The sequence below is a fragment of the Mchenga conophoros genome, linkage group LG20, assembly GCF_057382185.1.
Source record: "Mchenga conophoros isolate Kocher_MC1m ecotype Shallow Benthic linkage group LG20, M_conophoros_male_GT1.1, whole genome shotgun sequence".
Lineage (NCBI taxonomy): Eukaryota > Metazoa > Chordata > Actinopteri > Cichliformes > Cichlidae > Mchenga > Mchenga conophoros.
In genome coordinates, this window is record NC_140545.1 from 17,035,458 (window position 1) to 17,051,127 (window position 15,670).

The window sequence follows — 15,670 nt, forward strand, 5'->3', positions numbered from 1 at the left end:
AAACAATCATAAACAGACTTTGTCATGAAGCTGTCCTAAGGGTCCAACGTTGTCTAATGAGCCCTGTGCTCACTGAGGGCTAAAGGGCTGAGGCCTTGTGGCACTTTAGCCCAATACTGGCACTTGCCACAGAAAATGAGAATTGGCTATGTAAAGCCCTATGTTTTTCATATATTAGAGTACCTTCAGCCTGAGCGCATATGACAGACGTGACAGGGGAACCTCTACAGGCTAGGCAACAGCACCCTGACTGCCATTAGCTATCAGGATGAAATCCTTGGACTTATTGCCAGACCCTCCTCTGGCGCAGGGGGTTCTGGGTTCGTCTGAGTGCAAAGCAATGCCCAGCTCATGTGGTGAGAGTATGCGGGCACTTCCTGGAGGATGATGCAATTGATACCACTAACTGTGCTCGCTTGACCTAAATCCAAGAAAAATCCAACACCACCAGGTTGCATCTTAGACTGTCCAGGACCTCGGTAGTACTTGGTTCCAGATTAGGGAGGGGATCCCCCACGACATTATCATCTCATTATAAGCGTGCGCTGATGCTGTCATTCATGCAAACAAGCACATTTCAGTCAAATGGGCTAACCTGCTATGTCACACCACTGCTCTTTTTTTGATTTGTTTTTGAGCAGTGCATATGAACAAAAGTCCCCCAGTCTAATGATAGTCATGTAAACTGCAATACATGACTTTCAGTGTCTAGGACCGTTGTCTGTCTGCCTGTGTGAGAAAGAGGCTGTCCGGAGTAGCTATCGATAAAAATATCTACGTTTCAACACTCCATCTTCAAAAACACAATCAGGGATGAATAGATTGATTTAGAAGGGCTAAAAATTTGTGGGTTTTCTATTTCAGCCTGGATCATATAATCACATCGAGCCATTATTCTTAGAAAAAAACAAAGCAAAAACAAAACATCTTAAGGATCTACCAATCAGAGAGAGCGAGGAAATTCAAATGCACCAAGCACAGTGGTCAATAAATGCATGCATTCATTTTTTAAATTTAAGAAAATTTCCAGTGTCATTTTGCTTCCTTAAGCATTTACCTTTTTAATTCTTATATGTATATGATTATTGTTATTTCTGTAGTTTTCCCTTCGCTTTTTCCCACTACTTATTTCACTATGTCCTTTGTAAAACATTTCTATCAGTGCACTGTTTCAACTACAAAGTGTTCATCTTCCAGCTCTTGGTTTTCCCCACCAATAGAGCAGCACTGTTTCACACTATTGGCCTAATTTTTTGTGAGATGTCTGCTGTGTATGGCTTTTAAGTTGTTAATTCCTGATTTGTCCTTCCATAATTGTTCACTGTGTGGAAACCTGTGGTCACATGACAAAGTTTATGCTGTGGTGTCTCAAATCCTATTTACAAACCCTTCTATGAAACCAGAAGAGTTTCTATTCCTGAATTATGGCACAGTTGGCAGCCCGTGAGTACATGTGTTAGAGTCAGTTCAGTTGATGTAAGTATAGGTTAGCTCCTTGGTACTATAATTAGGATGGTCTTGACACTCAGTTATGCATGCAGGCGCACTTGTATAGCTCTCTAAGACATAATCCAGACTCTGGTACTGTACGAGGTTTCGACTCACTGTGGAACACGCAGCAAGTCATATAGAAAGGAAATACTCTGAGATACTGTTTTAAGCTATTTTGAGCAAAGCAGTAAGTTTCTTACTTAAAAAAATATAAATTTGCATAAATAAGAGAAATTTGTAATTTACTGTCAATAATCATCACATCTTCGTACTCATGTTCGTAATTTGGTATTCTCTCGTGATAAAAATAAATAAACAACACCCTAACTGTGGTCAAACCTCAACCCATTTCTCATTACAAGAAACAGCATCGGCATGGCTAATAAAGCCTATCCAGCCAGGTTCTCCCTGTTCCACTCCATGCACATCATATTACGAAACAGGAAAACTGTTTCTCTACACTACTTCTCTGCTCTCAAATCTGTTTAAAATTTCTGCTACTAATGATGTGCAATATTACTTATCTTTCAGTCTGATACAGAGTAAAAAAAAATCTTAATGTATGTTGAAAACAGAAATATGATATAAAGAAATAAATATGTTTCAGATTTGAATATATCGCGTAGATCGGGTCAAGCGGTAAAGCATTCTTATTCCTGCCGAGAGAAAATAAACAATAATCGCAAGAATACAGAGTTCAGGAAAAAATATCCTAAATGGAAATGACTTTTAAAAAATGATTTAACAACTTATTCTGTTTTCTGAATGTTAGATTGTGTTGTCCATCATAGGAGAACGATCAAAATCCTCTCTTCTCAAGAAAGTCCCATAATCACCTTAAAACATCTAAGTCAGGGGTGTCCAACTCCAGGCCTCAAGGGCCGGCGTCCTACAGGTTTCAGATATCACCCTGGGTCAACACACCTGAATCACATGATTAGTTCATTACCAGGCCTCTGAAGAACCTCAAGACATGTTGAGGAGGTAATTTAGCCTTTAAATCAGCTGTGTTGGATCAAGGACACATCTAAAACCTGAAGGCCACCAGCCCTCAAGGCCTGGAGTTGGACACCGCTGATTTAAGTTGATATACTAAAAAAAAATTTCCTACACTGCTAAAGAGCCCAGATTCTCAAAAGGTACTGAGATCTTATGATAATATCTTATGTGAATCATTTTGACATGTTTTAGTGTGGTTTAGTGTTTTGCAGATGAAAAAAAAAGAATGCCAAGAGGCTATGAAACCACTGGTTTTTCTTTTAATCATTTCAACATAACACATGACAACTCAAAGATAGACTGTACTGTACAATAAGTCAATAGTTCTGTTGTTGTGTTCATCATCTCTTTGGATCAACCAATATACAAATCTGTCACTTTAACATTGCAGCAACTGATTGCATGTGAGATATGTAACAAAAAAAAAGCAAGACCTCGCATTGTCTGTCTTATCCAAAGCACATCATTAATAGAACTCTCCCTGTAGTTGATGCTATATAATATAGTGTACGTGGATGCAAAAACTCTATTTTAACCTTCTTCTTTTTTTAAAAAAAATCTTGGTTATTTCAGAGGTGGCTGTAATAGCAAGTGATAAAAATAAAATGGGCTATGTCACTAAACAAGATACACAAAGAGGTTGGAATGCAAGACTTCCGTTAAGCTAGAAATATATAAAACTACTTGTGGATGTTGCCTGCATCAGACAGTACCCAGTTTCTCATTAACAGCGAAACAAAAGAGAGGGCAACAAAGAGAGAGCCTCATTAAAAATCTAATCAGTTTTCTCAGATTTAAACTGATATATAAATTCCCTTAAAATGTGTGTGTGCTGCACCTACTAGTTAAGAAGAAAAGATGAGAATAAGTGCATCCCTAGTAGGTGCAGGTCGAGGTAATGGAGCTACAACCAAGAAGAGTAGCAGAACAACACTGCAATTGTTTCAGAATAGGATTGATATGATATGGACATCAGCTCAAATTACAGAAGCTCATTTCTGCCAAAAAAAACAATTGTAAATTGAAATTATGTAATATTGTTTTAATTAAAAATCCCCTTGTAGTTGTGTTATTACAGTCTAAATTAGGAAACGTTAGTCAAAACTTTTATACTTTTCACTTTATGTAAATAATGACAAATGATGATCAAGCAGGACAGAGTTCATAGAGCCTGAAACAAAACTTATTTTAGCAGATGTATTATTTTTGTGCTTTTTTTAAATTACTAAGATTAAATTTCCATTTACAATTGCATTTAAGTAACCAATTATTAGCATGTCAAAATACTTAAAAGTAGAGAAATGTATTGCACTGAAAAAAAGGAGAGATCTTATTTCGTAATCTTTCATATAATTTGAAGTTAAAGATCTCATTGTCCATAGTACTATGGGATCTTATAGTAACAGGGGCGTAATTTCCAGGGGGGTTATGACCCCCCCAATAATCAGACCCAACCAATATAGCCCCCCCAATAAAATTGTGAATTACCTTGCTGTTGATAGGCTGTTGATTTTCTTTACTCATTTCAGGTATTACCAGCAAAATAGTTGCATGTTTAACCATCTGGGAATTTACCCAGATGCATTTATTTATTTAGACAGAGATCATGACAGAGATCAGCACAAAATTACGCCGATGTATAGTAATATGTACATCTACAATAGACTAGAGCATGAAGCGGAACATATAATTAACACAGTTTGAGTTTTGTTCAGATCAGTGACTATTGGCAGTACACAGCAAAATGCAAACAAATACGACCTAAAAACATGGCTCAGTACATATGCTGTACAAGACTGTTTCAGTTGAAAATTCACGTTTTTAGTCAACATGACATTGTTCAAAATATTTTGAAAACTCTATGAGCAGCCTGATCATTTTAAATCAAGATGAAATGACCAACATACAGATCTACTTTGGAAACCAGTACAAAAATGGAAACCATGGATAGGTAGGTCTGTTAGGCTATGCTCTGTCTTTAGCCATTTTCAAGTCCTGTTTGCACATTACCCACAAATGTACCATCACTAAACCCCATCCTACTATCACTAAACGTAAGTGACACTGAAAAACAGTTAAATATGTGATTATTCACACACAAGTTCTCTACACATATTTATGGATGTTAAATCATATTTGTATCTGCAGCTTGTCCTGCTGAATGTGTAGGTCTGTTACAGACCAGATCCTGGAACTTTGTAACATTCCTGTGTGGAATGATGATGGAATGATTTTAATAGCTATCTCACTTTATCACACTTAGTATAATATCTTATTTTCACTTGACTAACTGCCTGTATTATTATTAGAATTATTTTAATTATTGGTTCACTTCTTGGCACAAATGAGCTTCCGTACAAATCATGTGGTAAGATAGGCATGAAATCTGAATTTTAACAGCTACAAGTAAGCCCTCATCACATGTCCAGTTTGCTTAAAATATCTAAAAAGAAACAATTATTCTTTTCAGGTGCTTGAAACTGAGTTTAGTAACATTAATTTAAATCCATTTTTGAGAGTCAACTTCACTGCTGCTCACAAAGTTGTTCCTTTTGGCAGAGACAATCAGTCCTGTGACCACAATGGTAAGCTTTAAAATCTATGTTGTGGGGTCGCTCTGGACTTTACTTTTGTTTGGTTACATGGTCGAAAAATGGCAGGTCTCTTACAACAGGCTTTCAGTGGCAGGCTGTGGTTGGTTTGTGGTTGTTGTCTTCAAACACTTGGCTGTAGAGTTTGATTAAAAATCACGTGAGAGAAGGCAAAGCTGGTAACCCAAAACGAACAAAAAAGTAAAAAGGGCAGAGGTCTTTTATGTAGAAGGATATTAGTGAAAGGTATATCAAAAATACTGTTATCCTTTTGGAAAAGAGAAATACACAAGTTGATAAAGTCTACACATCAAACTAATGGCACATACATATACAGGATCAATACAAAATTAAAAACATATGAACACATAAGCTGAAAATCTTAAAGAAAAAAATACTCTTTTTTTTAAAAGGTTGAAAGTGCTAGAATTCAGATTAGCTCACAGAAACCCAGGGAGGACAAACTAAAAGCATGCCAAAAGCTTTTTCAAGACTAAATGACTATTTGTTACAAAAATATATAAATGCTCAATTTGATTGCTACAAGTTTGGCTTAACCCAAAAGGGTTCTTATAAAACCACCTTTTTAGAGATCATAATAAAGACCAGTTTTACCTTTTCTTTAATATGATAAATTCTAAGAAAGATGCTGACAGCTAATGAATTTAAGATCAGACGTCTGATCATTTTGCAAGAGCCATCATCATCATTATCAAAAAATGACTTTCCAATGGGATTCTAATTAAGTGTAAAACCTGCTCCAATTTAGTTTGAAATTTGGATTATACAAAGACAATTTTTAGGGATGAAGTTAAACAGTCAGACTGTGCGGGGACGCTTTTCTACACATTGCAGTGATTCCAAATTTTTCAGCTTCTTATACCTTCTGAAAGGAGGGGTCAGGGTTAACCTGTGTAAATGGAAACTACAGAGTAGAGGTTTCTGGCACAATTTTACCTACTTACCAAGGTGCACAGAGAAGAGCAAAAGTCTAAAGAGGTTGAAGCAATAATGTACGCAACTTTAACGCCTGACCAATGTGTTTCCACCCAAAGGCAGTAAAGTCGCTGGACCTTGAACCCCTCCACCTGTGTAAATAACAGGGTCCATCAGCTGCTCATTGTCAGGCTTTTATATCCTACAGTATTAAACGAAAAGCACTTGTAGCATTCTTCAACAAGCAATTGTGCAAAAACATAGTTTCTTCTCCCGAGGTTTTGGTAAAACAAAAAAAACAAAAACATAAAAATGAGGTGATGTGTTGTGTTGTTTTTTTTTCGAGGTCCTGTTTTATACAAACAGAAAATAATATATCAAATGACAAAAAACAAAACAAATATATGAGCATAAGCGATACCTCGAGTCCTGCAGTCAAACACGTGTCCGCCCTCTTGCTTTGAATGTCAAAGCACAGAGGTTCGGTGACTGCCTTCCTCCAGATAGATCACTATATTTTCAGACCCTTTTCCTTTGACTCTACGAAGCAGCTGAAAGAGGAGGAGGAAAGGAAGGAGTACAGAGGGAGTGGTACTGGGGCCGATGAACACTTTGTCGGTTTGTTTCGTGCACGTTTTCAGCTGGCTGTCCATCTTGCAGATAGAAAAAAAATGAAATGTTCTAGTGGTCTACAGTTGTCATCCATCTGCAACCGTAGCTAAAAGCAGCAATATGTGTTTGACTTTCCATTTTTTATGTGCTATGTTTTTTTCCTTTTTTTTCTGTGTGTTTGGGTTCCCATGTAGCACAGTGACTGCTAAAAAGGCAGAGTTACCAGGTGCGCTTTCGCTGAAATGAGATTCACCAATAAAATGAACTAGCAAAGATATGAACATGCATATTTGTCAGTGTTGGTCAGGCCACAGAAAGACCATTTAACCTTATGAGGTTGTTACCGGTGACGACACTAACCCTAACCCTAACCCTATGCTAAAGGAAATCTAACATTTAAAAGAAAATGTTCTGCCAAGTCTTGCAAATCAAGAGGAGAAAGAAATAATCATGCTAACTGAAACACATCAAAGACTATTTACATTTTTTGAAGAAAAAAAAAAGATTCACCAAAATATAGTGTTAGGGTTCAGTATTAAGGTTGGGCATCGTCACCGATGAGAAGATTAAGAATAATCCCAATTGATCTAAACCTGTATTTCCTATTGATGTGGTCGTTATTGCTGTATGGGTCATGTTAGCAACGAACTTCTGCCTCTTGCTACAATGGAAAGTACAAAATATAACTTTGCATCATTAAATTAGACATTTTTTTAAATTGTTTTTCTGATTGTGTAATGTGATTTTCGGTCTTTGTAAAAGTTTAGCTAGCAACAGGCCACTCTGACTGACTCCCAGTTTATGGTTGTTGTTCAAATGTCAATAACACTAGTGTTCCTGTGGCTGTGTGACGTATGAGGTAAGTACGGATGATAGATGTGCTTAATTACTGCACATGTGTAAGTCACCCCTCCTAGGACTAAACAATAAATGCTGATGACTCAGTGCTATCAGAAAATGCAACTTTTAATTCTGTTGATTCTAACTGACATACATCAAAAGCCACTAACTTTTTTTAAAAGTATTTTTCTTTGTCTCTGGTTAGGGTTAGTGTTAGGGGTTAGGTTTGGGGTCAACTTAGACCTCAGAGGGATTTTTTTTAGGCTACAAGTGTGCAAAAACTTTTTCCCAAATTCTCACCATTTCTAGAATCTTTACAAAAGAGGGACAGAGTGCAGAGTTAGCATGACCCATCAAGGCACAATAATTACATTAAAGGGAATGACTACAGGTTAAATTAAATGGAAAGATAATGAGCACCTATATGACTTTAAGGTTTAGGTGACCTTTGGGTTTTGGGTTTTTAAGGACTAGTAATGAATGGTTGGAACTTCAAGACATTCAAGATAACTGATCTTGGACTGAAGATTTTATCACAGCAGAGCAGTTTTGCTAGGGGTGTAACAATTCTTTGAGACCACAGATTAGTTCAAACGTCAGTTTTTTGGCCTCAGTTCCTTTTTTCAGGGGATGAAAAACAAAAAGAAAACATTTTTTAACACAGGCCTATTAACTTTATCATGATTGGATCATGAACAAAGATTTCATTCTATTATTCTAAACAACCTTTAAAACATTACAGCTTTTGTTACTGTAACTATGCATTGCTTTAACTAGGCATTAACAGCTCCTCATGGGTATCACAGCATGGGAAGACTGAGCCAAGATGCAATACTGATATTTGTATTGCAATTTTGGTCTTGGTCACAGAGTTGTTACACCCCATTATAAATGTATGTATACAGTGAGATACACACTCACCGGCTAGTTTCTCAGATACATCTGCTTGTTAACACAAATATCTAATCAGCCAATCAGAAACTTGTGCATTCAGGCACATAGGCATGGTCAAAACAGTCTATCAAACCAAGCATCAGAATGGGGAAGAAAGGTGAATTCTTCCACTTGTTACAATCAAGGTATGCAGAAGAGCATCTCTTAACAAGTCCATCTTCCAAAGGCTGCTTTCACCAGGATAATGTGTCATGTCACAAAGCACCTTTGGGATGTTTTGGAATGGGAGGTTCGTGGATGTGCAGCCAACCAATCTGCAGCAAGTTTACAACAATGTTATGCCAAAAATCTCTGAGAAATGTTTCCAGTACCTGGCGGCGTCTGTGCAACGAATTAAGGCAGTTCTGAAGACAAAGGGGGGTCCAACCCAATGCCAGCAAGGTGTATGTAATTTGAGTTGCCGGTGAGTATATATTCTACTATATACACGTAGCTTCATAGGTCTTCAATATCAGCATCCCTAAATTGTTCAAATCCTAGGTTGTTACTAAATTACTAACAGCGTTCTATATATATTTCCCATCCATAGTTTTGATTCCTCTAAACTAACTCAAGTACATGTAAAGGTAAAGACTGGATATGACAGAGAAAGCTTAAGGGAAAAGGCTAATACTTCATCCATTTGTTTGATCAAAACTGTAAGATACACACACATGTAAACTTGCCAGACATCAAAAACATCATCATTTAGTTGTAATACGTCTACCAAAAATACACCTTACTGAGATAAAAGCCATTATAATAATTTTTGAGATATTTCGTACACTGCAATAACATTCTTCAACACATTTTTCCTCATCTGTCACTGTAACTCTTTTGCTCTTTTTTTTGTCATTCACATATGTCAGGGTTCATCATTACCAAGATGATGCATCTTTTTAAAAGACCGCCTAAAGATGTGGTTGCAGTATATTCAGAAAATAGAGATATTTTTCAGAGATATGCGGCACAGCTAGGAAAAGCTGCAAACAACTATATCACTATCAGGGAAACTTGTAAAGGAAGATAAGTGAAAGACGGCCCTCCTCTAGTCTAGCGAGGAGCTCTCTGTCTCAGTGAAAACCTCTAGTCACAAGGAGGGAGGAGACAAAAGGTGAAGTGCCTTCTGCTAAGAAAAAAAAAAGTGCTTCTCTTGAGAAACACATAAAAAAAAATGAAGCCAACATGTGTCACACATTTCTTTCTCTTTCTTAGCTTTTCTTTAAAAATGTGTGTTTGGCAGCCAACAGATCTCTTATCTATGATTAGAGTCTGTTTTTAACTGAGCTGACTCTAAGAGCACATCAGTTTGTTATTTTTTTCGTTTTGTTATGGATTTTTTGTGGGGTTTTTCTATTTAGTTTTTTTGTTGTTTTTTATGTTGGAAGAGCACTTTTTTTCTTTTTTATTATAGAGGCCAGGTCACTTTTATGGTTCTGTGTAAGCCATCTCTGAACAGAACATAAAGTTTATGCGTTTTCCTTTCAGGGGTCTCTCTTCTCTCCATATCAGTCCTGACAGTTGAAGCTATAATATATATAAGCACGGGTGTTTCAAAAACTCAAGATGAGACGCATTCTACCATGTTCTTACATTTGGTAAAGAAAAATAAGTAAAACAAAATATCCACTTCAAACTATATTTTTTCTGGGTCACAACAAAACAGATAATCTAAAAGTTATCTTTGATTTTTTTTTTATAGTATTACTTTAGAAAGTATGCAGTACCATGCCTTTTGGCCCACTGATTCTGCCTTCTATAACACTAAAAAGGGGTGATAAAAAGGGGGGATAAAAATTAATGAAAATGGAAAAAATGAAGAAAAAAACCCAAAAAAACAAGGGTTAATACATGGTATAACTACAGGATAAGGGAAAAAAAGCCCAAAATAAAAGCTGCTTCAACTTTTTCCTTTTTGCTTAAAGGGGTTTAAATTCCTTTTAAGGCTCAATCAAAAGCTTTTGTGCGCACTTTCATTTAAGGCTTCTAAATGTTCTTTCATTTTAATTTTCCAACTTTCTGATTAGCCCGAAACATCTGTGCTGAGCTGAGGCTGGTGCGAAGGCCGTTCCTGCTGGGCAAGACGCAAGGTGCCGGCACTCTCACTGGAAGGCCTGGTGGAAGCGAGGCAATGTGGTGGTGCTAAGGCTGGAGCTGAACACTGGTGGGAGGGGGTGCAGAGATCCAAGACCCAGACTCCCGCTGGAGCTCTGCTGCTCCTGAGGTTGCGGTTGCAAAGAGGTAAGAGGTGCTGTGGCGACAGCAGCGGCTGCTGCCGCTGCAACTGCTGCAGCATGGGGCTCAGCAGTGTGCAGAGACGATGAAGAGGAAGAAGAGGAAGTTGAGGAGGTCGCAGATGAGGTGTAACCCATGACTAGCCCTCCAGTGCTCATGGGGGCACTGTAGGGAGGCAGGTTGATGGGCAGGAAACCCAGCAGGTGGGAGAAGTCCATGTTAGCAGCACACAGAGACTCAGCGATCACTGCAGGGCTCTTAGACAGAAGGGGATCCCCGCAGAGCTCATCCGCCAGGCCCGTGGCGGGCTCCAGTCCATCCTTGGGGGGTGAAGCAGCAGCGTGGGGCTCTGCAGAGGGAACTGGGCCTGGCAAGCCACTCTGCAGATCCATGAGGAAGCTCTCCATCTCCACTTTCAAGGGCTTGTCCAGCAGGTATGAGGTAGATCCCAGCTGGTACTTGGGCGCTGGCTGGGGCTGGTGCTGCTGCTGGGGAGCCGGAGGTTGATGGTGGGGGGGCAGTGGAGGGGAATGGTGGTGATGGTGATGGTGGTGGTGATGGTGATGATGATGGGAGTGTGGGTGAAGAGATGCAGGAGATTCCATATGACAACCCATGCCCATAGCGGCAGACAAGGAGCTTGGCATCAGAGATGGGTGTGGGTGACCCACCCCAGAATTTGACATGGCCTGGAGATGGTGGGGGTTGTACATGCCCATTGGAAAAGGTGCCCCACTAGGGAACGGTTTACCCATCATGGGGTCTTTGTTGGGCCCCATGCCGCACATCATGGGGCTGAGCTCCTCCTTCACTGAGCAGGGCGGAGAGCCCGTAGCTAAGAGACCTAGCATATCGGGAGGCTCTGTCTTAATCTTCAGCAGCTCCTGCGAGTGGCTCTTCTTCACATGGCGCGTCAGATGGTCCTTCCTGCCAAAACGCTGGGCACAGTACTGGCATAGGAAGTCCTTTCGGCCTGTGTGGACCACCATATGTCTTCTCACATCCTTCCGTGTGTAGAAACGCCGGTCACAGTGGTCACATGGGTGTTTTTTCTCCTTAGTACCGGCTGAGGACTTCCCAGAGTGGCTCTTAAGGTGCTCCAGGAGAACAGGTGTGCTCTCGTAACTCTGCATGCACACTTTACAGGTGAGATCCCCCGCCGTGGCGGAGTGCATGGCCACATGGCGCTTGTATCCCAGCTTGGTGTTGTAGTGCTTCCCACATTCCTCACACTTGAAGGCCTCTTTGTTGGGGTCATGGGTCTGCAGGTGGTTCTTCAGGTGGTCTTTGCGGTGGAACATTTTCTCACAGAATGAGCACTGGTGGGTCTTCTGCGGAGAGTGTGTGGCCATATGCCTGTGAAAAGTAGAGATTGTGAATGGAAGGGGAAATTACACGTCTGACTGTCATGTTTGTTAGTGAAGCATGCATTCTTTCAGTCAAATCCTTTGTAACTACAAATACATACACGAGTCACAGTGGCTTCCAGGCAGGACCAGAATGGGTTTTGGAACCAGTTGCTCTGATACACCAGACACACTGACACGGTGGTGAATTTAGTCACTTAAAAATGAATTTCTGGCCACGTGAGGCTGGAAACAAGTTCACCACCTTATAAAGCTCACATAGATATATAAAGATGCTGAGGCTGGGCTTGTGAAATGTGCAAATGTGCCAAAACTAAGCAACAGGTACAACAGGTTTGCGGTATTTTATATATATGGAGATCATGTCAATCTTTCAAGGTGACATTATGATTTTTTGACTGTCCTGCTATGAAATTAGGCTAGTGTAAGCTTATTTTGGGTTTGGAATGTTATATCTTCTGAAAACCACCCTAACCTTTAGTCAGAACTCTGATCACCAGATAAGTGGAAAGTGTCTGTATCTGTCTAAGAGCAAGGGGCATGTCCAGATCTACATATCTATGTACCAAACTTGGTACATTTACTCAAATACCTAAATGAAACAGACATGTTTACAAATGCTTTATATACTTATTTATATACATATATATATTTAATGGTTTATACCTTGTGTTGTGGGGGGTGGGGGGTGGGGGGGGGGGGAGTTGTGTATGTGTTTCTTGTTTCTTGTCTTGTTTTTATGGACATGAAGTCTGCCAATAAAGATTGAATTGAATTGAATTGAATGTGTTGCACTGTATTCAAAAGGATGTAAACTGAACTATGTAAATCAAGGCTCTGTACCTGAAGAGTTTGTATTTGGAGCTGAAGGCCTTGGGACAGTGTGGATGTGAGCAGTGGAAGGGTTTCTCTCCTGTGTGACTCAAGGCGTGGAGCCGGAGCTTCTCTGGTGAGGTGAACAGAGCCCCACACACCAAACACTCGTTCCCACTTGCTCTCCCCACCTCTTCTCCTCCTTCCTCCCTCTTTCTCTCTTTCTCCCTGTCTCGCTCTCTCTCTCTTTCTGTCAGGGGCAGTGGGGCGGCGCTCCCAAACAGCTTGGCAGCAGTCCGTCGTCCCTCTTCCTCCGGCGTCAGTGCGGTAATACGGTGTGAGGCATCGGCGGCAGCAGCTGCCATGGCAGCCCTAGAGTGCCGCTGCCATGAAAATTCACTTGTAGCTCCCCTGCCTCCCAGGCTCAACTTGGGAAGTTGCAGGTCAGGGGTTGTTGAAAAAGAAGACAACACAGATCTGATCACAGAAAGAGCCAATGAGCCACAGGAAACATCGAGGTAAACCAAAATCTGGGGTGAGACAGAACATACAAGCTTTGAAACCAGCTGCCTCGAAGCTTGTGGAAACACTGCACACACTTCTTATAAACCCTCATTTTACCTGTTAGTGAAAATCTTTCTTGCCTCTTCTTTAGATGCTCCTCTCCTTCACTCTGGTGCTCACCCAGTCCCAACAGCTATGGTTGGTGGTGAGTGGGAAATACTGCTTCGCATCTTTACTGTGCTGTGGAAGAGAAAGCAAAAAAAAAAAAAAGAGAAATTAATAAATAAGACAGTCAATGCAGTATCATAGTCACATAACAAACCAAACACCACCCAGTCAAGCTGAACTTGAAACATTACTCAGCTCACTAGTCAACAGCTTTGACTTGAGTCATAATGTAATTTGCAAACTCCACTTTGAAAGCAAGCTTCCTCTGAGCTCACTAGGGGGAGCTGAATGATAAGACTGATCAGCAGAAAAGCTGTTTTGTAAATGATGATTCCTGTTACAGCCACAGGACCTTTGTTTGTGCACCCATTAGTGAAGGCCAAATGCAATTACATAGCTTCATTCCTCATTATGTGTGTCTGCAGATGACAGATCAGGGCACAAAGCCAGCTTTGTGCGTGCACTTGTACATGTGTGTACTTAAAGCTCTCGTAAGCTTTTGGAAAGCACACAACACTGAAGCAGCACTGGGGTAAAGAAAGAGAGCACTGGTATGGGTGGTAAAGCGTCTGGGGGTGGCTTGTGTTTACAGCAACTGAAAACCTGCACTACCTGTCACCCTGATAATGACAATGATGATGAATGACCATGAACTATGAAGTCAATCCTAATGAAAACCAGCACCAAAATCCTGGTGTCCATGAACTTGTGTTTCCGAGAGACCGTATGAACTTTTTTTTACTCACGCTCATCTTTGCATTCCCTTGTTTACCCTCAGTGGCCTCTGTGATCAACCTGTGCAAGCTAGCATACCAGCCAAGTCCAAGGTTGAGCATTCCCAATACTGATCTCAATGCCAGGCATGCTCTGTGCTTCAGTCATGTGAACAGAGAGTGTATCTGAGTGTGGTCTGCATGTACAGACCTCTGTGCAAAGATGCACAGAGGTCTGTACATGCATGCAGAACTCCAAATGTACCGGTATCTGCATTGATGAGCTAATGAAGCTAATATGCTGGAATTTACTTTGAGCATGTTAACATTTGCTTTTATGAGAATTTGACATGCACCGATATGCGCTAAACACATGACACAAAAAGGCTTTCACAAATTTATTTTGGCACAAATACTTTTGATGTTAACTGAACTGTTAAAAAAACATGTTCTTTCCACCTTAAACTGGACAAAACTATTGCAACAAATCAAATCTTTCAAAGTTTTTCTTTGGCTCCTTTATCATTCATTTATAGTCAAGTCCTTACCTGACTGTTCATAGAACAGACAACTTATCAGCGGATCATTTTTATAAAGCGACAAAACCATGAATCACTCAAGCACAGAAATAGCACCTAACCCAACCCGTAATGAACCAGTGCTATATCATCACAGAACAGACAACTGAGCATTTAACCAATTTGAAATTGTTTAGGCACTTTTTTACTAGACAATAGACAAAAAGTAGAAAAACATACAATGGAACACTATTGGTCATGGTTTAGCCTCTCCAGAGCCCAGACCTTAAAAAAGCACAGACTGTGTTGAAGAATAAAGGTGATCATATTGACTTTCAAACTTGTTAGAATTGTACAAACACAGTACTGAACTGTGTGCGTGTGTCTGTAGTCATGTATGTGTGCTGTGTCTGTAATTTCTTATCTATAACACACCTTTAACACGTCTGTGTGCTCCCGTATGTTCTAGTGTGTACATGTGCATTGATGTGCCCTCATAATACATGTGTTTACAGCAGTGGTTAAGAGGAGCTGACAGCTACAGCGTTATGTGGTGCTCATCACCCAGCAGGGGGTAAAACCCATCCCATTGACCACCCCCAGGGAGCCAGGTTCTATTGTACAGCCTACACACACACACACACACACACACCGCACATTCCTGGCCTGAACCATGCCGTGTTGCCCTACCGTACCTCTCTACTCTGCACACAGCACCATGCACAAACACACAAACAAAAGCATGCACAAAGATGGTGTACGATCCACCAAGATTCCTGGCTGCACACAAAAGTCAAGAAATGTGGGGAGGGTGCAGCTTGAGGGTGGTTATGAAGATTTGGACTTTCCAATATTCCCAAGTTTTTGGGGGAAATTGAATAGTATATTGGATAGTACAGTAAGGAGGGGAGAAACCCCACACACCAGGTCTCACGTACATCAGAATTTAT

The 15,670-nt window shown here is 40.2% G+C and overlaps 1 protein-coding gene across 3 annotated transcripts in view; it reads right to left on the reverse strand.

Annotated features, from left to right (window-relative positions):
* Positions 1-2,740: 2,740 nt before the first annotated feature.
* plagl2 (pleiomorphic adenoma gene-like 2) overlaps positions 2,741-15,670 on the reverse strand; it is a 52,147-nt gene continuing 39,217 nt past the window's right edge. The window contains exons 2-4 of one of the 3 annotated variants that reach the window (XM_085259791.1): positions 13,439-13,561; positions 12,848-13,245; positions 2,741-11,993 (exon numbers count right to left, since the gene is read on the reverse strand). In XM_085259791.1, the coding sequence (XP_085115917.1) occupies positions 10,505-11,993; positions 12,848-13,182 (1,824 nt within the window). In that variant the 5' untranslated portion in view covers positions 13,183-13,245; positions 13,439-13,561 and the 3' untranslated portion in view covers positions 2,741-10,504. Of the gene's footprint in view, positions 11,994-12,847; positions 13,348-13,438; positions 13,562-15,670 lie in introns of all 3 variants that reach the window. The other 2 variants (XM_085259790.1, XM_085259789.1) reach the window with 2 other exon arrangements.